We start from the raw sequence: 23,299 nt of genomic DNA on the forward strand, positions 1-23,299 counted from the left end.
AGGTTTTCTCCCAGACGCATTTGGTGGTGTTAAATGAGGACGCTGGATGCATGATGTGCACACAAAAGCACACCGCTCAATTTACTAGACCCTCCTCCGGAACAATCCTTATTCAAACTGTTCTGTACCTTCGCACAGAAAGAACAGGATGCGGATGACAATTAAATTACTAAGACACAGTACGTGCTTGTCATAACAGGCTTCTTAGACAAGACAGGAATAGATTTCGGTTTGACCATCTGCAGCGTTATGCATGGAGAATGCAGATTATAAAGCCAGTTTTGTTGTAGAGGTTACACAATGTATCCTGTTTTGCCGTCTGGACCTTTTTGTCTCTCTCACAGGTTCTTTACAGCTCGATTCATTACGTGTCCCTCCAGGTGGCCTGTCCAGGGAGCACAGATCAGTCTTCCTGCTCTCAGAGGCTACATGTACTACATGCGGTCCCCGATCACTGAGTTGAGTTGGTAAGTACCGGCTGTGAGACATTCAGTTCCCTTTATTGAACTTAGTTTTGTCTCCGTTGTGGCAGCCAAGCCCTGTAGCTCCCTCCTCCAGCAGCCCTACAGACCCATTCCTGATCACTGACTCATAAAAAAAGAAATGCTTTTGACATTAACAGTCACCACATAACACAGGCAATAAGGCGAGCTTTAGGCTGCAGAAGCGCAGCATGATTATTATTGAGATGGCACAGAGCAACAGAAGTGGTGAACTGACGAGGCAAATTCAAATTAGAAGACTGTTGGACATGCAGTGTAGTGCAGAGGTCTGATACATCTTAATTACAATCTGCCCTTGTCCTCACATGGCCAACACATTTGTTTATATAATGTGTAAGAGCCAAATATGGTGTTGGAAATATCCAGAAATGTAACTGTTATTCTCTGTGTAAACATTAGGTGGCACTGTACTAATATCCTGGGCTCAGGGATATACAGCAGGTACTGAAATCACCGTTGTCATCGGGTGTTTTTCACCCCAGAAGGGCAACGGGTTTTGACCGTTGTGGTGGAAACAGCTTTCGTTGTCATTCTGCAAACTGTGCGTTTGATTGTCGGGGGAAGCAAACAGACTTGGTTTTACAATACACGCAAAGCAAAATAAAAGGACTCTCACTCTAAAAATCTTGTCTGTGAAGGTTGTACTTAACGCAACGCACATCGATGGTAACGTATGTTAATTTAGGCTTAAGACACCTCAGTTGCTTACAGTACTAGACTGGGCTCCTGTGACATAAGGTCAGTTATATAAACTCACTGAACACAGTTCCTCACCATAGTGACATACTAGCTTCAACAACATGACACTCCAGGTCTCTTAAGTAATACCAACAGCATCAGTAATTTGTATTCCAGTGCACACACTACTTTATAAGGAAGCCAAGTAGTGTGGGCCATTGTAAGTGGTGCTTAGTGGAGCTTCTCGTGCATGTGCTTGTTCAGGCTGCAGTCTTTGTGCCCAACAGAGACAGATGAAACAACTGCAGTTTATAGTCAAGAAGGTTTAAGTAGCTGAGCAAATTAAAATAACATCTCTTTGGCAGAAACAAGAAAAGCACTTTAGGCTGGACATAAATACAATATGGCTAATGTTCTGTTACTAAACATGATTACTTCAAACAGGCAGTCATTGTATTCATCTGTATGTGTACAGCATCTACGATTGAGATTGTAGCTAGATGCTAGCAACAACAGCTGACTTCAGACATTGAACCCTGCCCGCCAGCTTTTCTGGTTCATCCCTCTGCCCCAGGCTTATATATTAGATATGTCCTTCGACTAGATATGTCCTTCGACTTTCTCCAAATAATCTATGGACCCTTCAACTATTTCTGTTAGATTCCACATGCAGGTGTGAAACTCACACCTAAAGCCCAGCATTGAATTCTGCTTCAATAAATATGTGCAACTTCCTCTCAAATCAAGAATAGAACAGAAGGGTTGAAGACCAACAGGCAAGTTATATAAAGAGCAACAAGGCATAAACATGAAAGAAGGAAGCAAAGTGCGAGTAAAGATTAGAAGTTAGCACATAACATTTCTTATGGCTCCGACTGGTGTTATGACCCTTCATTGAAGATTGCCAGTCAAAAAGTATTTTTCACAAAATGCACAGCGAGCTCTGATGAACAGTCCTCGCTGATGAGACATGTAGCTCTTGCTGATATAAAAGCAATAGCAATTCAATGTCACTACTTGAAAAGTTTGTGCTCCAGAAAGATTTTCTCTGTACAGAACAGAGGTCAACTGTCACTGTATTTGCCATAGACAAGACAAACGTCCACTTGGATCTCCAGCAGTGTCAGGTTCAGTCGTGGTTAACGGATAATGTGTAGGTATCTGAGGTCAGGGTATAGGAGGTTGGCCAACAGGGCCAGCAGTCGCGGCCCATCTCTGAGACAGTGTCCTGGGTAGCGGATGAACTGGACAGCTTTATTCACAGATTCCTCTAACTCGGTGTACTGCTTATTGCTGGGCATGGCCTCCAACACCCCCAACATCTGTATCCACAGAAAACACGATACATTTTTAGGAGATGACTGCAGACAGGAAAACAAAAACATTGTAATTGCAGTTTTTGTTGCATACCTGCTGTGCTTTCGCAGAGAGCTGCAAGTCACTGGAGGGTTGGAGTCGAAGCTCGGTCTCTGATGGCATCTGGACTGACAGGAATGCTCCCAGACTGCGCACCACCACCCTGAACCTAGATGTGCAGTGGACATGAATTAACAGGAGGGTTATCAACAATGAAGAATACATATTTGACTCTGTTTTCTCTCAGTGTTTTCATTGGCTACTAAAATGCATGCAAGCTTACCTATTAGAAACAGGAGACCTCTTCCCCAGGCCGATTGCTCCCAACAATCCAGAGTTCAGTCTTTCTTCTCCCAGCTGAAGCAGCCTGGTTTGCAACCTCGACAAACCCATGACGACTCCTGACACTTCAGTCTGTCCCGCCTGCGGCTTCAGCTGCTCCGCTGACAGACTCAGCGCTTTGTGCCACCACAGAAACAGCTTGGCTTCATCCCCTGGACCACTGGACACACAAAAGCACACATACTGACATGATAAATGGACTTTTAAAAGCCTTAACAAGCAACTAAATGAGAGAATGGAGCGGTCAAACCTGGGGAACACTTGATTGGTCCATGTGTTAATTAAAGCCAGAGTCCTCCTCTCATTGGCTGCTGTGTATTCAGAGTTGAGGCGCTGCAGGATGAAGGCGTAGAGCGTCAGGAAGCTGCCCCCTGATTGGCTCTCAGAGAGGAAGTCATCCACTGTGAGCTCAGGCACCTGCAGCGAAGCCAACACAGGACCCCAACCTACAGACTCCTCCTCAGCTGAAACAAATACACAGACAGTGGAAAAAAAATACTAACTAACTAACTTTTTGGAAAAATTGGTCAACTTGCAACTTGGACAAGGAGAAGTAAAACAAAAACTCTAGACTTAAAAGGTCTGTCTTATGTAAGACAGTCTTATGTAAGAGTATGTACAGCATACTAACATGTGCATGGGTATGCATGTGCATAGGACAGAGATATCTACAAGAGGAGAATGCTTTATGACTGTTCTCTTACTGTAACAGTGAGCAGTAAACCATACAAGCTTTCCCAAAAAAAGTAGTTGCAGATCTCAGTTAAATAAAACTGTTACTTTGGTTACCGTGGTTGAAGTACGCTGTAATGCACGCCTCCATGATCCTCGTCATGTGCCGCACTGACGCAAGACAGCGGGAGCAAGCTGTGAGGAGAGGCAGGATAGGGAAGCCCCTCCCCTTCCTGTCCAGCCAGGTAATGACATGAGCAGCAAGCGCCTCGCCTGTTGAGACGCCAACCCCATTCAGCAAAGCCAGAGCTTCACTGAACAGACCGCAGAACGCCATGTGCCTCTGCTCCAAACCCGTCTCTGTAGAGGAAAAAAGAAGGAAGTGGTACAATCAACGTGATGACAGGATTCATTACTGATGGTTGATGTTGTTGAGGAAGACGATGAGGAAGACGATGAGGACGACTCACCTGGTGGGTTGAATGTGACGACGCTCTCCAGAAGAGACTCCAGCTGAGCCTCCAGGCTGCTGAGGCTGATGCTGCCTCCCTGCTCCAGAGTCACCAAAGACTGCACACACCAGCACACATGCGCTCCAGCCTTCAGCGTCTCCTCCTGACAGAAGGAAAGTAACAAAGATTATAGTGTTTGTTTGGGTCAATGCTGCACAGAAATAGATACATAAATATATGCATTACTTTCTCATTTAGAAGAGATATTCAGAGTATGTGTCCCCAAAACAGTTTAAATGTTAGAGTACAATTCAGGTATCAAGCATTACATCACTTATTTATTATTACTGGTTAACATGCAGTTTCTTATTCAGAGATTTTGACTGATTCTTAAAGTAAAATATGTTGTAACATTACCAACTGGTAACAAGCATCTAGTTTCTACATATTTTCATTCATATTTTTGCTGTAATCAGTTGTACCTACAGTATGTTTGGCAGAAAATCTATTTTTAGGGATAAGTTGAAATACACAATGGAGTAGAGAAAATACATTGCTGGATCTGTGTACAGTAAAGCTTAGAATTGCATTTTGCCACTTTGGAACATTATCAAGTAGTGTATAAAATTGGCTTGTGCTGCTCTACGTCAACAGCAACTGTAAGGACTTGGGTGATACATTTATGTAATTTGGCTGAGTGATATAGAGCTGACAAAGAAAACTGAATTGTTTCAGTCTAAATTTAATACGGATGTTCCAAGCCTCCCACTTAAACACAAGATGCATCTGCCTGGGGCAAAGTAGATGCAGATAAAAAAGACGCAATAATCTTTATATTCTTCAACATAAGGGCTCCTCTGTAAAATACAGCCATTCAACGTCAATCATGCTGTATCTAGTATCTCCATTCACCCTGTGAATGAACTTTCATGAAATCTCAGCTGTATGATGATATATTACATGTATACGAAATCATCGGAGTATGTTTTGTCATATATTTCTGGGTGTGAAACCTCGATTGGGCTGCCACCTACTACATACAGAGCTTAAATGTAGGAGATTATCCAACTTTAAAGTACTGTAGCTATGATAACTAAATTTAGACCTTAAGAGGTTTATGATGCCTTCATAAATCTGGGATTTGACTTGTAAAACAAACAGGTTTGTTTTGTCCCACCCTGTGTGGAACTTCATGAGGGAGGGGCCGGAGCCCAGCAGCACTACACAGAGATTTCAACAGTAGCTGAAGCGCAGAATCAGCACTGAGCAGCAAGGAGGGCGGGTAGTGGGTGCCGACATATCCCAGAATGCCCTGGTATGAGGACAGGTCCAGTTGGTGCCAGGGCAGAGAGGTGGATTGGACCAATAGACTGAGTAGAGGGGAGTCCTGGAGGTTGAGGAGGAAACAAATGAAGAATGAAGGAAGGAGGGACAAGAGGACTGACTGTGATGGGAAACCAAAATAATCTGGATTTACCTGCTGACTCAGGATTTGTTCCTCCTTTGCCAAAAAAACTAGCATGTATAGCAGATAGACTAACATGGTGTGTGACTCCTTCTGAGTACCCGTGTCCTGTAGAGTTGGATATGTTGTCAGGGTGGGAGGCGTTTGTAAGTGGTCACTTAAGACACTGACCCAGTTGACTTCACATAACACTTCTCCCAGAAAGAGGAAGCAACTCTTGGGACTTCCTCTCTCCACCTGCAGGCACAGGAAGGAGAGACAATTATCAAAAATCCACTCTTAATACAGAACTAGAAAACAAATCCAACTTATTGTATCTAAACTGACTGCGCTCAGAATATGTATTACTTCTGGCTATTTGTTTGAGTCCTACTTTATGTAAGATGCACATTCATTGCTAATCCAGTTATCTTGAAATAAATCTGAATATCCTATGTATAAATACACATACAGTATCTCAAAGAAATAACAGTAAATGATACATATGAAAATACTTACTGCAGGAAAATAACATATTGATAAATGTGTTTCTTTTTTGGTAAGCTTTCCCATTCATGGATAAGCAATAATAAGCAGCATTTTTGTTTTAGTTACTTTATATGTTTAAAACTGTACAGCTTCTGAACAGCAGCCTCTAAAGATCCATGTGGGTCTTGAGAGACTGGAGCTTGTTTCCAGGAACAGAAAAGTCAAGCTAATAATAAGACTGAGGTCTCAAATTAACGAGCTCCCCTGTGTCATGCATGTCTAGACCAGTGTGCAGTGTTGGGGGTCAGGGGGTTGAGAGTCGGAGAGCGAGTGTCTCACATTGAATAGCTGCTCCATTAGCTGAGTGTCGGGGTGCAGGTGTCTCCAGGGCAGGCTGCGGAGGTGTGTGTGGTACAGGTAGAGAAGGTACTCGGGTGTATGGTGAGAGGTGCAGCTCTCACAGTAGTGCATCATACACAGCCACAGTGCACCTCTCTGGCCGGGGAGAAGACGATCTGAAACATACACACAGACAAAGTTTTAAATAACTTTAACAGCGCAGACGAAAACAGTAGCAGCACTTAAAAACACTCTCTTATGTGTGAACAAAGGACTGCTGGGTACTCACCTCTGAACTTGTGATACAGTGCGTCAGTGAGTTTAGCATACAGGCCAACCAGACATCCTGCCGCACCTGCGTCTGTCTCCAGCCAGGGGTAGCACTTGAGGTTACTGAGACAAAGAGACACTGATATTGACATCTTCTTTGTTTTTCATTTTCCTTTCCCTGGAAAGCACTAAACTGCTCTCTACATGTATCAACCAGAAGAGTCACAGTACAAACCTCTGGCCACATTAGAGACTTCATTGTGACTTGGCTAAGTTCAAACAAAACAAATATCTAATGTGGTCTTTTGTCTCCAAGCAGTGTCTTGTTTGTGGTTCATTTTGTGTAATGTATAGTGTGCTTCAGAGATAATTATTGGTTCACTCATCATATTCATCTGCTATCCACCCAGAAAAAAGGGGGCAAAGATAACATATGAAAAAACTTGTGGTATGTGAATATTTTTGATCCTCTGTCCTCTCTGGAGTCTGTGCTGACATCTGTGCTTACGTCTGCCTCACTGACAACAGTTCCCCATCATCTAAAACCAACGACTGCCTGAGAGCTGAGGGTGTGTGACGCTTACCCGCCATCATCAGTGTCCAGAGGGAAGATCCAAGGCTTAAATAACTTCACAATCTTACTGTGCAGGTCCTGCAGAGCTGTGAGAGTGCAAGATAAAAGTCACTTTCATACTGACAGGAACAACAAAGCATATTCCCAAATCAGCTGAATTAAATTAATGATGAAGTATTACGGTCCTCAACATGTGCTGACAATTGGCAGTTACCTTTCATTATTTTGCCACTGCCCACCGACTCTCTGGCACAACCGCTGAGCTGCACGCTGATGAGACAATCAGTCAAATGTTCCCAGAAGGAAACCACCTCACTGATGTAGGGAGTCCAGGCTGAGTAGAGGCCAAAACTACGGAGGTCTGGCTTACTGAGACGACTCCGCAGGAAGAAATCACTCAGCCAATCAACTGTCTCATCCACCTGTTGAAAACCAATCAAATCAAATCACACAGCCTTGTTAGATTAATAATTTATCTTTAAGCATCATATAATTTAGTGAGACAGATGGGATGACATTTTGCAACAATCTGTACAATAATACCAACATTAGTTACCTGCTGAGGGGAGAGGCTGATGGAGGATCTGTAGGGAGAAGCTGGGGATGCGACAGCACGGCCAGAGACAACAGTGGTGTTGAGTGCTTGTTCAGTTTTGCTTTTGGTATTGCGGGATGGAGGTAAGCAGCCCAGCACTCGCAGAGTCACCTTCCAGCAATCAGGACTCAGTAACTGGTTTGAGGAGCCTGGTGAGGTTAAGAAATGGCTTTGTTTGTTGAAGAAGTTGCAAATCAAACATCTAAATCCAATATTCTTGAAATAAAAATACTATATAAAGATTTTAGATCTCTGATTTTGCATTTGTGGCTTCTTTGGAATCATTTTATCTCATTAGGACCTAAACTCTGTCTTGATAAAACACACAAATGTACAACCATTTTCCAACTAATATCTGATTCAGTAGCTTGATGGAATGATTCAGCTAACTTTAGTTTTGTTAATTAATTAATAAATCTTTTATTGTTCGGAAGATGAGTAGGAGGCATTCTTTCAGAGGGACGAATGTGTTTAGATGAATCACTTGAATGAGCAACAAGAGGACTGATTGCTCCTAATTGTATTACCAGCCAAGACCAAAAAATGAAAAGCTTTGTGTAGTCCAATGTTGACACACACACACACACACACACACACACACACACACACACACACACACACACACACACACACACACACACACACACTCTTACTGGTCATAAGCAGACGCAAGCAGTCACTGTAGTGATCGGGGAAATGGTGGCGTAAAAGCCAGGTCCAGTGTTTGGTGAAAAGGTGAAAAGGCGTGAGAAGTTCAGGCTCAGGGTCTCGGCCGCAGACGCAGAGAGCTCCGTGGACCAACTCCAGCAAACGGGTTCTCTCCGAAAACACAGGATGGGCTTCATTCAGCCACTGAGACAAATCAAACTGGCCAGGAAGAGGCAGAAGTAGTTTACTGTACTGTTTTAGGTATTTATCATATTTCTTCACTGTATTGCATTTGTGTCTCGGCCAACCTTTGTGAGCAGCATGAAAATGACATCAGCGCTGTCAACGTGCAAGGATGTCACCACGTCTTGGTAGAGAAAGACGAGCTGATTGGGTGCTGAATTGGGAGTGAAGAAGGGGGAAATGAGTGGGCAAAGGCGCCTCTGCTCCAGGATTGTCTTCAGGACACGACCACATTCCTCTGCATTTCCCTGGATAAACACCTGGACACAGAACAAGAGCGCAAAGCAATTCAAGCAAGCATTATTCCTTTAAAGGAGTGTAACAAGAGAGTGAACCTGCTCCTGTTAGCAATACCTTGGGCACAGCGGTGTCCTATTTAATCCCTAAAGCAGCAGTGTTTCTGAATCAAGTAGGGTTAACAATCTAACCCATAGATATTTACTCAGTGCTTGATATAAATCTTGTACTGCCGTGTGTGTGTGTGTGTGTGTGTTTCGGTGTATGCGCACCTGTCCCAGTATCTCCACACACGAGGAGAGGTACTGGCGTGTTGGGGGATGTCGCAGTGTGTCTTCACACACAAAGGAGACCAACCGGTAGAAGGCAGACACCCCAACATGCTGCACGGCCGGCGATTTCTGTGTCTTATATATATTCACCAGAGCCCTAGGCACAAAAACATGCATCAGTCAAAATTTATTGTGATATAGTTCATGTTTTTTTGTTGTTTGTTTTTTAAGTAGCACCCTCTGTTTGTACTGACGTAATAAAGTTCTCAGTGTGGACAGCAGCCTGGGCCAGGCTTTGAGGTGGAGGAGCCATGGCGTCGGCTTGAAGCTTCTTGACGTCCCTGCGCAGTGACGTTATCTGAGTCTGCACTGCCTCCTGCCTCTGGACACGCTCGCACTACGCAGTAACAAACATGGCAAACACATTATAAATATATATATATATATATATATGTATTATGTTAAAATAATGGCTAGTGGATGGTTTAGTGGTCTTACTGTGACAGTGATATTTGCGGGTCCCTGGCACGGCTGCCCACCCTTCCCTTTACACTCCAGGGCCATGATGACTTGCTCTGGTTGGTTCTTATACAGTAGAGGAAGGCTCTCCAGCAGCTCCTGCTCCATCGCCACTTGCTGGGCTTCACGTGCAACTGCAATCCTGACACCAAGATGAACAAGTATTTCCTAATCACAGCGTAGCCTTGGGATTTTTGTTGTGATGTGTGGATTGAGTACAAATGCGTGTGTGCATTTCTGTGAATGCATGTGTTTCACTGATGATGAGGAAATGTTTTGATGTTTGTGTGAACTCCATGTACCTGGCTTGCTCCTGCAGGATGCTGAGGTCCTTCTGCAGCAGTTCAGCAGCAGCTTTTGAGTCAGAAAGGCAGGTGGTGGGCACTTCAGCTACTGACACCTTCTGATGCTGCAGCTCTGGAGCTGGACGGGGGACTGGATGCTTCTGCAGGTTGGATAGGATACGATCCCTTGCTGCACACAGAGAGACACAAAAGCACAACATTGAAACTAGTAATTACTAAAAATATATGTATTTATCAGATTTTAAAATGGTTCACTTTTCCATTGACCACTTCATGTCTGTTGAAGTTCACCATTTTGTAATCTTTTTTATCTAGAGTATCAATTTTGGATCAGTACCATTGTTGAGGCTGGTGTAGTCCGTGAAGCCGGGGTTTTGAACTTGCAAGAAGATTGGCTCACTCTGCACCTTTTCCCACAGAGACAGAACCTCTCTCTCGTCATACTGCAGACGCTCCTGGTCCACATACTCCAGCCACAGTTCCTACAGCAAAACATGACGACACAAATTCAAATGCAAGATCTACATGATGTAACACTCCACAACGAGATTTGACTAGCCTGTTACAATTACTGTACCGTATGTTTTTCATTCATAAATGTAAACACACATAAAGATAAACTCACCTGCTGCCGCTGCATGACCTGTGCCAGTCTGTGTGGTTCATACTCGGGAGGAAGAGAAGGAAGGTATACTTCCTGCTTCTGCAGAGTCTCATCATCCAACCAGACAGCAAATACACCAAACAACCTGTATGCAACCAAAGAGCGGAGATCTGAGAGCCTGTTACCACACTAATGGCTGCTACTACCTGCCAAACAGCAAGGAGGAATGTATTTGAGTGCACACATAAAGCATCGGTGACCTACCTGACCAGCTCTGTGTGTAGCTGAGGAGAGGTGAGGTAAGGGGGGCGGGGATTTTCTGGGGTTTCGTCACCCTGGCTGTCTGATGAAGGGGTGTGTGGTGGGGGCACCCTGAGGGCCTGGCTGGCAGCATGGTGGAAGTCAGACACCTCCTGTATTCTCTGTCTCAGGTTACTGAGTAAAGCAGCCTGAGAAGAGGCCTGGAAGAACCTTCTGCCGATACATCCACCTGCAACCAGCCTGGTGGACGACACAACGAGAGACAAGGAGCCTTCACATGGATTCTGCTTTATTCCTGGTTTCTGTGGTTAGGAATAGTACTGTGTGTGTGTGTGTGTGTGTGTGTGTGTGTGTGTGTGTGTGTGTGTGTGTGTGTGTGTGTGTGTGTGTGTGTGTACGCATCGTACCCATACTCAGGTCCTGGTTGTCTGAAGTAGAGCTGTAGGAACTTCTGCCAGACCAGGGGAAGGAGGGGGTGGTCAGGAGGCGTGGCTAAGGCCTGACACGCCCAGCGGTACACCTGCAGTCGCTGCAGAGATGGTGCTACCGGCAACTTGAGCCTCTGCTGGGCCTTCTGGCTCAGACACAGACACACTGTTAACACCATCTACATACAGCAGTACATTAACCAGCAGTAGACCAGACTGCTAAACACTCTCTCTATGGCACTGACCTTTGATTTTGTAAGTACTCTGTTTATGTTTAATTACAACTCCTCTCACAAATATTGGATTACACTGATGTTGTATATCAGGCAACATCCAACACTAATCTTCTAAGTCTTAATATAGTGTATAATAGACTATGCCGATTTGTTCTTGTCTGTCCTTACATAACCCATTTTGTACAATGTATGACACTCTTGTGAAAGCTGGTGTGACAGGCCATTTTGACATGTCATTGTAGGGTAAACACTTTAATTATATCCCTGCTCTATTTAGGCCCTGGTATTGTGCTGGTTGGCTCACTGTAATGGTAGTGACATAATGCATATAACAAGACCATAATTACTTTTATTGCTATGTCATGTCATAAAGGCTAGTGTGAAAAGAGTTCATATGTTCAAGATTTCCAGTCTTAGATAAGATTCAAGTTGCAGCTTTCTGAACCATTTGAAGACTTGTATTACTATTGCTTGATTTAAAAAGTTTTAAAATGCCAATAATGAATAAAACACCGTCAGGGTTTGAATGGAATTTTTCGCTGAGAGCATAAATATGTAGAGAAAAGCCTGAAAATGTGCACGTCCTGAGTGTGTTTCTGAGCGTGTCACTAATTAGCTAATTTCAATCACCTGTGTATGTCTGGCAGCAATCAAAGGTTGCCATGGTGATGGTAACTGCTAAGCGACTCCTTGTCGAAAATCACAACCCCTATCGCTTACATTTTATTAAGAGGTAGAGTTGGGACAGTGATGAACGAACACATAGTGTGAAATTTGTGTGTAGTGTCAAAAATGTGAGATGGGAGCAGGTCAGAAAATGGTCATTGTTTGCTGTCCTCCATCATTTGGTTAGTTAACATGAGTGCCTAAGGGGCAGTCTCACTTTCAGGCTGTTTCGGGGAAATGTGTAACTCCGTTTGATTCCATAGTTATGTATCTGCAACCAGCACAACATCTCCTACATTTTGCTATGTATGAAGAGTGAAAATTGTGGAGGTGAGAGCAAGTTTAAGATTTTTTCCACTCCAGCTGTGGTGAGTCACTTGCTCCAAGCAGCGCAATACACACTGTAAAAGATATCAAAAGGTTGACTTATGCTTTGACAGTTTAAAGTCTTATAACCTGTTGAAAGTTTAAATGAAGTCTGTAACTTGGAAAAATGCAGAATCAGTTGCTATTCAAAGCATGTTTAAAAGGATTTGAAGATTTTTCTACATTTAGTTAAATTGTGAAAGTGAAATTGTCCCTAAAGAGCTGAACATTCTGATATTGCAATGGCTTCTGTCGCTGAAAGTTTGCAGAAGTAATTAATAGTCAAAAAAACGTATACAGAAGAAAAAGAAGAAGTTTAAGAATAAAGATTTGGATCATAACAGGCCCTTTTCAGAGCAGCCATTTTGACATGTCATTGCAGTGTAAACAGGTGTAATTAAAAACATGAATTATGTTCCCATTCTATCCAGTGTGTCACAGTCATTCCAGTGAGCCAACACGCACAATACCAGCATAATTAACATGTTCTCCTCCACTAACTGTGTACTGTATTGTGAAACCTTTTTTCGAAATGCTACATTTATTTTCAATATTTCCAACTTTGTGTCTGGATACCTTTAAGGCTTGTTCTGGGGAAATGTTGGGCTCTGACAAGAGCTCTTGTTCAACACAGCGTCTCAGCTGAGAATCCTCCTCAAACACGCCCTCCATGTTCAGCACCATCCAGGCGAACCAAACCTACAAACACACAGACAACACCTTTACCAATATGATCAGGAGTACTCGCACGAATCGTTGGTGCTGTAGAGACCCTTACCTCCGCACTCAGGGATTGGCCCTCTATGAAGGAGGGCGTGGCATTTCCAGCGATCCAGCTAACCAGAGAGGAGAGCAAACCTCGATCTCCATGGTAACCCAAGGCATTCTGCATGACGTATGAAAATGTTTAAATTCACAGCTATTTGTTGGTGACACTGTGCTTATTCAGTGGTCTAGCTCACTGCAGTTTTCCTGATGGAAACATTTTAAAAGGTGATTCATTGTTAGTATAACTTCAGAATATAATCACTAATGATCAGTTTACCACAGTATGAAGAACATTAAACACTAAACTTCACAGCTTAATGTGTTAAAGGTGCTTGTTCAGCATCCCTCACCACCAAGCTCCTGCTCCTACTGTAATGTGCAACCCATTAATGTTAATGTAATGTTTATCTTTACAATGTAACTGAAGGCAGTTTGCAGAGCTAAATTCAGCAACTGCACCTGTGAGAACTAAAGAGTCCATAAATAATACAACCATCTAACATAACATGAGTAAATACCTTATGCTGTTGGTACAGAAGTTTCTGCACACATTCCTCCTGCATGCGTGTGAATGCTGCACAGCAGATCTGATCCATGAGGAACAGGACTGTTTTGTCCCGGTACCACAAGTTCTGCTGAGTCAAAATCCCCACCCAAAACTCCAGCACCGCCGCAGCACCGACACGACCGGGTTGTGAGCTCTCCACCACATGGCTCTGGAAGATACAACACACATATTTGTACATGTACTCAAAAAAACAAAACAACTTAAGCTAATTTCGCAAGATAGTTTTGCTTAAAAATTTGAAATGTTCAGAGATTAAAACCTATATCATGCGGTTTATCTTGTGCACATGTTATCAACATTGTTTCTAGGTTTCAATGCTTTTCCTTCTGAAGACTTATGGTATTACTGTTATTACTATTATATGACACCTACTTACAAAAACAATGTAAAAAAAACCCAAAGACTTTGCTGTCTGTTTCTTAACATACTATGTCTTATGGTAATATTCCACCTTTTTTCAAACAATTATAAAAATCCTGAATTTTAGCAATTTTCTGTGATGGCTGAAGACTGGAAACACATCTTTACAATAAAAACTTGTTGTGACGGACCTGAATGACGCTGTTCAGATGTCGGACAACGTCTCCATAGGTGGTTCCTGTGAGCAGCGGTGCGACCCGGTGAGTGACCTGCTGTGTCACACCTTGAGGACACACGCTGTCGTACTGCAAGAACAACTGGATACAACTTACAAACCTGCAATGAACAGAGGGACGACAGTAGAGGTGAGAATAATTTAAGTGGTGGCTGCTACAATAAATAAGTGTTATGGGCTATGTGTGATGCGTCTTTCTTACTGAGCGTTGTTGAGCAGGTAGAAGCTGAGCGGGTAGGTTGGGGGGAGGATGTTGTCCAGAAGATGCACAGCAGCTCTCAGGTGGCGAGATTGTATCAGATTCTTTAACAACTCGACTCCATCAGTGCAAAAGTGCTCAAGACTAGAAAAAAGCAGAAGATGAACTCAATTCAAATTCCAATATATAAATCACTCACAAGTTTTACGCACCGTGTGAGTGAGTACAAACCTATGCCCCACTGTCGTCATGGCGATGGACAGGTAACATCCAATAGGGATGCCTGCTTTTACAGCCCTGATAACAGAGTGCATGCTGGGAGAGTGCGTAAGCTCTGGAGGAGGGTTGGACGCCAAAGCGGGGACCGACCAGGCTCCTTTAGGGTTCTGGGCGTTGCCATGGAGCTTCAGCCTCAGCAACAGTTGCCAAGCCCATTGACTAAAGGACGCTTCAGGAGACACGCCCAGACGAAGGACACTGGCAAGGTAAGACACCTGAAGGGAGAGGGTAAGAGAGAGAGAAAGATGGAAAAACAAGCCGTGGTGGTTCACACTAAACATCTGTGAGCAGAGAGAGGTTCATCACCTGTTTGATTCCCTCTGATATGAGGCCACTGTACGGTTTGTCTGTGAGGTACTTTTGATAGGCTTCAGCAACCAGCAGAGCCACATCACTGTGGAGGGATGACGACAAGGCCAAGGAGCCATCCTGCAAGAGGAAACTGGTTTACCTACAAACCCTAAACAGCACTCATGGTGTCTGGACACATGCTTCTTAATGAATCAGTGACTACCTGTGTGTAACCCCAGTTAAGACCCTCCAGTATGACGCAAGCCAGCCGGTTCTCCACAGCAGACAGAGGATGTTGGAGCAGCCAGGCTCCGATCACACATATCTCCTCTGGCCGTGGGCGCCACAGACTCAAAGGCAGCTCTTTGCACAAGTACAGAGCCACCTAACAGACACATATTAACACAAATGTTCACACAACACAGAAAAAACAAAGTCAGAGCTTAATGACAAGATATTTTCCTCTCAATGTAGACCACCGCATGCTGTTGAGACTTTATTGAAAAGCAATACCAACCATTCCCACAGCTTGTATGGTCTCTCTCAGTCTCTCCAGGAGCACGGAGATAACGTAGGGATGGGCTGTTGCAATGGCAGCCAGCAGCTCTCTCCCCACCTTAGAGTAAGTTTCTCTGGTCGTCACACTCACATAAGACACCTGCAGCAAAGATAAGAAGAGATGTAAATGATCAAGGTATTGTATGTTTTCTAACCAAGGGACCAGGGTGATGAATCTTTTAAAAATTTTAAACTATGTTTTCTCTTTGCTTCCCTCATATTTTTACATTGGTTACCTTTGGTCCTATATATGAAAAACACAGTATAGTATATGAGTAATTCAGTAGTTTTGTTTGACGTCTAAATTACTCCACATCTTTACTTTATACATCCCTCTTCTAGTGTTTTCCCTCTGCAACTCATACCTGGTACATCAGCAGAGTTATGGTTGTGATGAATGCGGGGTCAGAGTGCTGAGTCGGTGTGGCCATGTGTGCTAGTGCGGTGAGGAGGGAGATGCCATCAGAGCTGTTCACTTCGCAAAGCCAGTGCTCAAACCTCTCCTGGTGCTCTGGGTCTGTAACAAAATTAAACATCAGACTGAGAAGAATAACGTTTTTTAGCCTGGATTTAAAATCTTAATTCAATAGATCTGCCAAATGTCTTGGAAATTGAGTTTAAGTAGTTTGAGAAAGGTTTTCAAAAACTTCCTTCAAAATTGTGTTTGAGATACATTCAGTTTTTGATGTCGATGACACCATGGGGCCACATCGAAGCGTCACTAGAATGCCCATGCCAGTGTTTTCTTTAGGATATGAAAGATAATATTTCGTGCAGGTTAGAAGCATATACTGGTACCTCTAAGAGCCTGAATGCAGGAGTGTGTGTCAGTAGCAGTGCCGAGTGTTTCCGGTCCTGCTGTCTCTGCGCACTGCATAACATGAAGGACCCTCCACAGCATAGAGCTGGACAGAGTCCCATATGGCATCTCTGACATAAACAACCAAATTCCCAACCTGTAAGAGACGACCACAGAAAATAAATGTAAACTCATAAAATAAATAATTTCCTGTTCAAATGGAAACTTGAGGCCAACTCCTCACCGTTTGTTTCTGAGTACATGTAACACAGCTCTGAGGAAGAGATTGTCATATTCCAGCTGCAGTTTGTCCAAAGACAGAGAGTGTGCATGAGAGCTGGATCCACCAGCACCAGTTACACTCACATACTGGGCCCAGTGATCACTGACATAACACACTGTCATTCTGAGGAAGAAGAGAGGAGACAACAGTATGAATATTTAATGTTTCATACTGTATGTATACTTTGACTGTCTATTACTGGTGCACTGACCTTATGATGTGTCCTATTCGTTTAACTAGCTGTCTGTATCTCGCTCTGTTGTATGTTTGAAGACCAAGAGCCAGAATTTCAATGAGTGAGGAGGCAAAAGCAAAAACACGCATCATCTTCTGACTGGAACAGGCCTGGGGTTGATATACACCTGGAAGGAAAGCAGTGTGTTAATTAACTCAGTGAGTGATACAAACCAACAGACGGACAGACAGACAGACTCTCTCACCCTGCTTGCTCATCCCCAGCATGTGTGAATAGAGCTGCTGGAACGGAAACTGGGTCAGCAGAGAGATCAGATCTTCCTCACAGAGCAACAACCAGCTGCTGTCTGGGTCCTCATCCTAAACACAGAGGAGGGAGACACAGTTAGAGGCTAAATGAACACAGACTGCACTCATTAAAATATATCTTTTTTTAAAAGTCATGCCAGTCTCTATTTTACACCTGTTTAACCTGCTAAAAGTGTTTTAAGGCAGGATACAAAGTGGAGACTGCTTTATATATATATGTATATATATATATATATATATATATATATATATATATATATATATATATATATATATATATATATATATATATATAATGTGAATAAGCCATTTCATTAAAAAATGAAAGATTAAAAAGTATTACATAATAATTGAATTACAGTATCTTGAAATGTTACTGTTTTGCTAAATAATATGCGTCTCGAAGGTTCCCAAAACAAAGTGGTTTCTAAGCAACACATTTGTACTGCCAGCAGACTGATATTTAAAAGTCATAGGTGTTCATTTAGCACCTATTTTGCAACAGCTTTGAATATGACTCAGCACATCAGAACAAAGACCAGAACATTCTGATTTATAAATTCACATCACATTTTCTTTAGAGACATGTAGACTAGGTACTTTTTTTTTGTAACATATCTGTATCACAATCAGTGAAGGAAAACAAAACAGATACTGTTGTAAAAAAACAACTTTATTATAAATCAAGTTTTTTTTAAACTTTCTTTTGATTAACAGATTTTTCCTATCCCATATTTACCCACAACTGAAATTTTCCAGCACATGAATTTTTTTTGTTTCCTCAAAATGCATTCAGCCATGGCCCGTTTAAACATACCTCCTCTCCCGCTTCATCAACTAGTGTCCAGTTCCCAGACTCCGGTCCAGAAGCTGCAGAGCTCTGGCTCTCACATGGCTTCAGGTGTCCCAGAAACTCTGCACGGTGTCTGAGTCAAAACACAGAAGCCACTGGTTAAATATGTCAGGTTGTTAGACCCTGAGAGGATGACCTGGACACTCATGGAAAACCAAAGACTTAAAGCCGGAGTTTAGAGTTCACAGTCAGTGATCAGTAGCTAAAGGGTCTCTGATATTTACCTTGCAGGCGACATTAGGACGGCCAGAGCTTGCATAAAGTGCAGCACTCCACAAGTGTTCCCCCAAACTTGGATCTGAGGCAGAAATTGGCAAGACAACTCCAGTCACTATGTACAACCATTAGCCGTGACAACACTAATTGATGTCTCTGACTTACCTGAAGGAAGGGTGCCGCCCACTTTCCGACCCCGGCAGGACAGCATAGAAGATGACACAGCAGGTACAGGTGCTCTCCTGAGCCTCCAACATGCAGCAGGACTGCCACCTGGAGAATTGACCAGAACCATGGAAGTAAACACAACAACACAACACCTCGACCAATAGAACAAGGAGTAAGAAAAGTGGTACAGTGTTTGTGTGTCTGCGTGTGTGTGTGTACCAATCTCTCCAGCCAGAGATGGATGTCTGTCTGGAACTGTGTGTCATCCAGGACTCTACGAGTGAAGCTAAACAGGACACTGATGGCCTCTTTCAAGGGTTGGAGAGAACACGGCTGTGTTTGGCTGCCAGAACAATCTGAAAACAAAAATATACACAAAGCTGATGTAAGGTATGTACTTAACAGTAGAATTATGCATGAGAGGCGTGTTTGTAACAGGCCCGTTACGGCCACTCCAAGGCATGTAGATTTATACGTTTCTCACCTTTCAGTAGACGATACAAGTATGATTCCACCTGGAGGCGTGACAGCAGAGCAGTGTACGCATGCAGTGCCACCTTCTGATGGAGCAGTTCACTGCAAGCTTCAAACAGTCTCCTCAGCTCAGCCAGCACACTCTGACTGAACTCGGCCTGCTGGAAGCGGTGGTACCCACACACCTTAGACTGATCTGCACACACACCCTGCAGGGAAGGGATTACAACAACAGTGTCATTACAGCAGAAGGTTATTAGTAAATAGTTTTCTCTCCACACTATATTTCTGCTTTTTGTTTTAACCTCCACACCTGAAGAGTAAGCTGTTCATCTTTGAAGCTCCAGAGACGATTCTGTGTGCTCTTGCAGTCAGAGGACTGTGTATGTAGCAGTGTGTGAGATTGGGTCAGCTGTCTACGACAGCGCCAGTAATTCTGCAGAAGTTCGGTCAGTTCGTGGTTCTCCTGCCGGGCTAGAGCACAGAACTGGGCAGCACACACTTCGACACCCTCTAACCAAGCTTGCAAACCTCCACCGGGCTCCCAAACACTCAGCTGCTCCAGCGAGAACGGCTGCAGAAGAAAAACATGAGGTGATCTCACATGTTACTGCATGTGTATATGTAAGGACACAATGATTTCAGTCACATAATAACTATTATTATCTAGGACTGGGAAAAATGTACCAAATCAAATATCTAATATTTTATTGTTTATACACCAATATAATGTTGGGGGATGATAAACTTTTTTTAGATCCATGACAAGACAGGTAAAGAGAGTTATTGATCACTTGAACAGTCTATATGTAGAACAATAATAAGCTACAGTCACTTTAAAAGCAGAAAACATAAATTTAACTTAAATTACAATAACCATTAAACAGTTAGCTATTATCATGTTGATATTTATTGTGTGAAACTTCAGTTGAATGTACTGACAGACTGAAAAGTCTGCTGAAATGATGAATGAATGTGCAATTGCACAGAAGAGAGAAGAGAAGAGAAAATTAACTAATTTTATCACAAGTCAGCTTGTGAATATTATTTTGCCAACAGCAAATACATTCTTAATCTTTTAGAAACACTGAGTCAAGTTATAATGTACTACCTTTTAGATGTTGTATTGTTTCAGGGGAAATACATTGACAAACTTTCAATGCTGAGATGTTCGACAACAACTAAAATGTATGTATAATACACAATATATAATGTATAAACCTAGTCATTCTTTTGAAAAAGCCCACAGCTGTACTCATAATCTAACTTGATGTTATCTCTTGGTCTATGAGATTACCTGCATTTCTGGAGCCATCTTGGGTAATTCTGGGTAGAGTTTGCTTCTAGAAAGTTCTGCTACAGACTCCACAGGCTGCAAACTTGGGGGGGAAGATTCCTGCTCAGGAAGCGCCAACACTGCAGGTCCCTTTTCCCTATTTTTCACAGCTTCCTCGCAGAGCTGCATCACGGAGCCCTCCTCCAGTGTTGGGAGAGAAGGGTACAGTGCAGGGGCACTCGGGACATTTTGGATCTGAAACTGAGTTAAAACACACGGCTGATTCCACGACTGTTTATGTTTTCCCAACTCAGTGGTCTGTGCTGCAACTTTAAGCTCAGCCCCATGAGCTGCCACTTCATCGTCCTCCTCTTCCTCGTCATTTGACTCTGTCAGATGCACTGTATCCTGTGACGTCTGAGGTGACTGTAAAGTCTCAGTTAACACTGACGTGGATAAAGTATGTGATGAGGAGGTCTGCTGCGTCTCAAAGGGAAGATCTGATGGCTGTGTGGTGGTCTCAGGGGGCTGCTCCTTCACTGGCTCCTGATATGGCAGACTGAGGGGGATGTCGGTGAAGGCCTCATCACAGACAGCTGAGGCTCTTTTGTCTTCCTCTGCCTGCTTCTGCTTCCTGACCAGCTGAAAACATAAAACAACAATCAGAGAAATCAACATAATAGCTCAGAATTTGCCATAGCAACATGTGACAAAATGTATGTGACAAAGTGCAAACACTGTGATGAATGAGGCCAAAATAATGAATTATTATGTCACAGTGATTAGCTCTATTATTTAACAAAAATAAAATGATAGAGCTTATATGTTTGGATGCTGGGCCTTTATGTTTGGTTTCCATGTTATGCAGCTTTTTAAGTTTCCTCATAATTTCTAAAGACACACAAGTATGTTGGATTGAACACTCTAAATAGTCCATAGTTGTGAGGAGTGCTTGTGTTGTCCTGTGACGTCCTGGAGAGACATGTCCTGCCTCAAGTACAATACTTGTTAAAATAGTCTTTCCACCTGTGTGAAGAGAATATAGTGTAAAGGACTTGTTTAATCACCTGAGATTTTCCGCTGGTTCTTGCCTTGGTCTTCTTTGGTCTTGCAGCCTCCATCTTCAATGTCTGCTCACATCAGCTTTTCCCACTGCTCAGATCCCCTTGACATACAGCTGACTGAAATGTATCCTGATGGAAACAATGCTGATGAACTGACATCAAACAGTCCTCATATGTAAACTAGATCCACATAAACAGAAACCATTAGCTGGATTAGCAAGCGAGGTCTATCTTGTGATAAGCAGCTAGTGGCTGGCTGTGTTGCCAAGATAAACACTTGTCACGGGCTGTAAACAAAGCACTGCATCGAGAAGAGTCGCTGTCGGAGGATAGCAAGGCAACAGCTAGCATGTATTTTAGCGTAGACATAACACCTAGGGAACACATGTTTGTAAAGAAACCAGTCCCAGCTGATTAAAGTCCACTATAGCGAACGTAAACAACTGAAGGCGCTTTGCCATGGCTAAACAAAGCTAACGCGTAGCTTTTAGCTCGTTACGCTGTCTTTGTTCTAAGTAATGTATTTACCAGCGGCTCTATGTTTTCCGTATTGTTGCTCACATTATGAAAATAAGATGTTAACACGTCGAATCGCGTGACATGCGGAGGTAGCCCTGTCTGCTAGTCAGCTGTCATTTGTTGTGTTCGTTCCAGGAACTCCGCAATCGCAGTCACGTGACTACTCCACCTCTCTACGGAAAGTCAGAGAGTCCAAACTGTATATTACGTATCTCTAATGTACAGTCTACGCACCTACGTACACTGTAAACACAACCAAAAACCACACTAGCTTTCTGAAAGGTAACATATGTTACAGATGAATGTCACTCTTTAATACCGAATGTAATAAGTCTCACTAATATCAAGGTATCTTTTCCAAGAGAAAGATCAAAACAAGACACACAAATTAACAGTCCTCCCCAGAGTTGGTGTAATGATGTCATCTGGTGTCATGATTGTTTACTCTGATCTCAACAAAGGTGATTATACAAGAAAAATAATCAACAATTTCAAAAGTAATCTAATTACATTGCAAATAATAATTCCTCAACCATGTAGTCTGTAATAGATTACACTTTAATTAAAAAGCACTTTATAATTTCCAGCAGTGTTCATATGAATGTGCATACAGGTCATGAGTCACAGAATAAAACATTTATTTACAATTGTATACTACAATGATAAAAAAAAAAAATCCCTTTAAATTGCTTTCCCTCTCACCGCTCAACCAAACCAAAGATAATTGAATGTTCTCAGCCTGTGTGCATTTTATCGTAAGGAACATGTAAGTGCTAGTTCTTATAATTACAGCTGCAGTTGACGTGACCAGCCATCCAAATCTCTTTGATACAAACCAGATTGTATTTCCAATCCAGCTGCTCTTTGACATTATCAAATAAATGTGTGTCAGAATTATAACAAACTCTCTGATTCATAGCATCCAGCCAACACGTCATGCAACATGTCACACTGTCAGTATCCTGAATCGCCTTGGCAAGTAATTTCCATTTAGGAAATTGACATGCCAGATGACATGCTAGACAGAGCAGGAGAAAGGAAGAGTGAGGCAGTGAGAAGTATTAAATTGCTGGTAGATGAAGCAGTTCATAGGCTAAATATATAGTTTAAAAATACTTCATTTTAAGGTACAGGTGATATTGTGTATCATAATATACTCTCAAAAAGACATCATAGTTGAACTGCTGTAAAGTAGAGTGCTCTTTGTACAAAAAATGATAGGTCACTGGTACAGTTCAGCTATATTTCCTGCCAATTAATTGAAATCATTTGTATGCTGTATTTCTAGTGGTTAAAGTTGAAAATACATTACACATATGTTTGAATTATATAATCACAAAATAGTGTTAATAAGGTTAAAACATTGTTTCTACAAAATGTAACTCT

The 23,299-nt window shown here is 42.6% G+C and overlaps 1 protein-coding gene across 2 annotated transcripts; it reads right to left on the bottom strand.

Annotated features, from left to right (window-relative positions):
- Nucleotides 1-1,489: 1,489 nt before the first annotated feature.
- Nucleotides 1,490-22,050, bottom strand: epg5 (ectopic P-granules autophagy protein 5 homolog (C. elegans)). Of its 2 annotated transcripts, none has more exons than XM_068702935.1 (46): nucleotides 21,923-22,050; nucleotides 21,398-21,523; nucleotides 20,352-20,972; nucleotides 19,368-19,628; nucleotides 19,065-19,263; nucleotides 18,800-18,936; nucleotides 18,578-18,685; nucleotides 18,421-18,494; nucleotides 18,161-18,269; nucleotides 17,280-17,394; nucleotides 17,051-17,201; nucleotides 16,801-16,962; nucleotides 16,556-16,713; nucleotides 16,123-16,274; nucleotides 15,717-15,857; nucleotides 15,423-15,584; nucleotides 15,215-15,337; nucleotides 14,861-15,123; nucleotides 14,633-14,773; nucleotides 14,387-14,531; nucleotides 13,786-13,983; nucleotides 13,278-13,385; nucleotides 13,076-13,198; nucleotides 11,211-11,377; nucleotides 10,807-11,043; nucleotides 10,564-10,687; nucleotides 10,276-10,420; nucleotides 9,936-10,107; nucleotides 9,613-9,775; nucleotides 9,369-9,511; nucleotides 9,115-9,271; nucleotides 8,671-8,865; nucleotides 8,368-8,581; nucleotides 7,676-7,863; nucleotides 7,334-7,541; nucleotides 7,130-7,205; nucleotides 6,565-6,668; nucleotides 6,276-6,451; nucleotides 5,481-5,705; nucleotides 5,181-5,390; nucleotides 4,022-4,166; nucleotides 3,669-3,911; nucleotides 3,130-3,343; nucleotides 2,821-3,039; nucleotides 2,592-2,706; nucleotides 1,490-2,503 (listed from the first exon to the last, which is right to left on the bottom strand). In XM_068702935.1, exons 2-46 carry the CDS (start codon nucleotides 21,449-21,451, stop codon nucleotides 2,321-2,323), a joined length of 7,728 nt encoding a protein of 2,575 aa, XP_068559036.1. In that variant the 5' UTR covers nucleotides 21,452-21,523; nucleotides 21,923-22,050; the 3' UTR covers nucleotides 1,490-2,320. The 2 variants fall into 2 exon arrangements, with proteins under 2 accessions (XP_068559036.1, XP_068559037.1); XM_068702936.1 differs by having other exon boundaries at nucleotides 21,956-22,044.
- Between the last annotated feature and the right edge of the window lie 1,249 nt (nucleotides 22,051-23,299).

Source organism: Cebidichthys violaceus, unplaced genomic scaffold, assembly GCF_023349555.1.
Source record: "Cebidichthys violaceus isolate CVI_PGR_0920_01 unplaced genomic scaffold, fCebVio1.0.p SCAF_9, whole genome shotgun sequence".
NCBI lineage: Eukaryota > Metazoa > Chordata > Actinopteri > Perciformes > Stichaeidae > Cebidichthys > Cebidichthys violaceus.

Excerpts from the sequence above, each read along its gene's own strand:
- epg5 (XM_068702935.1), bottom strand. The coding sequence starts at position 21,451 with ATGGAGGCTGCAAGACCAAAGAAGACCAAGGCAAGAACCAGCGGAAAA. Across the intron at positions 16,275-16,555 it reads CTGCATTCAGGCTCTTAGAG|ACCCAGAGCACCAGGAGAGG; the intron begins GTACCAGTATAT and ends ATTTTGTTACAG. Across the intron at positions 13,984-14,386 it reads ATCTGAACAGCGTCATTCAG|AGCCATGTGGTGGAGAGCTC; the intron begins GTCCGTCACAAC and ends TGTATCTTCCAG.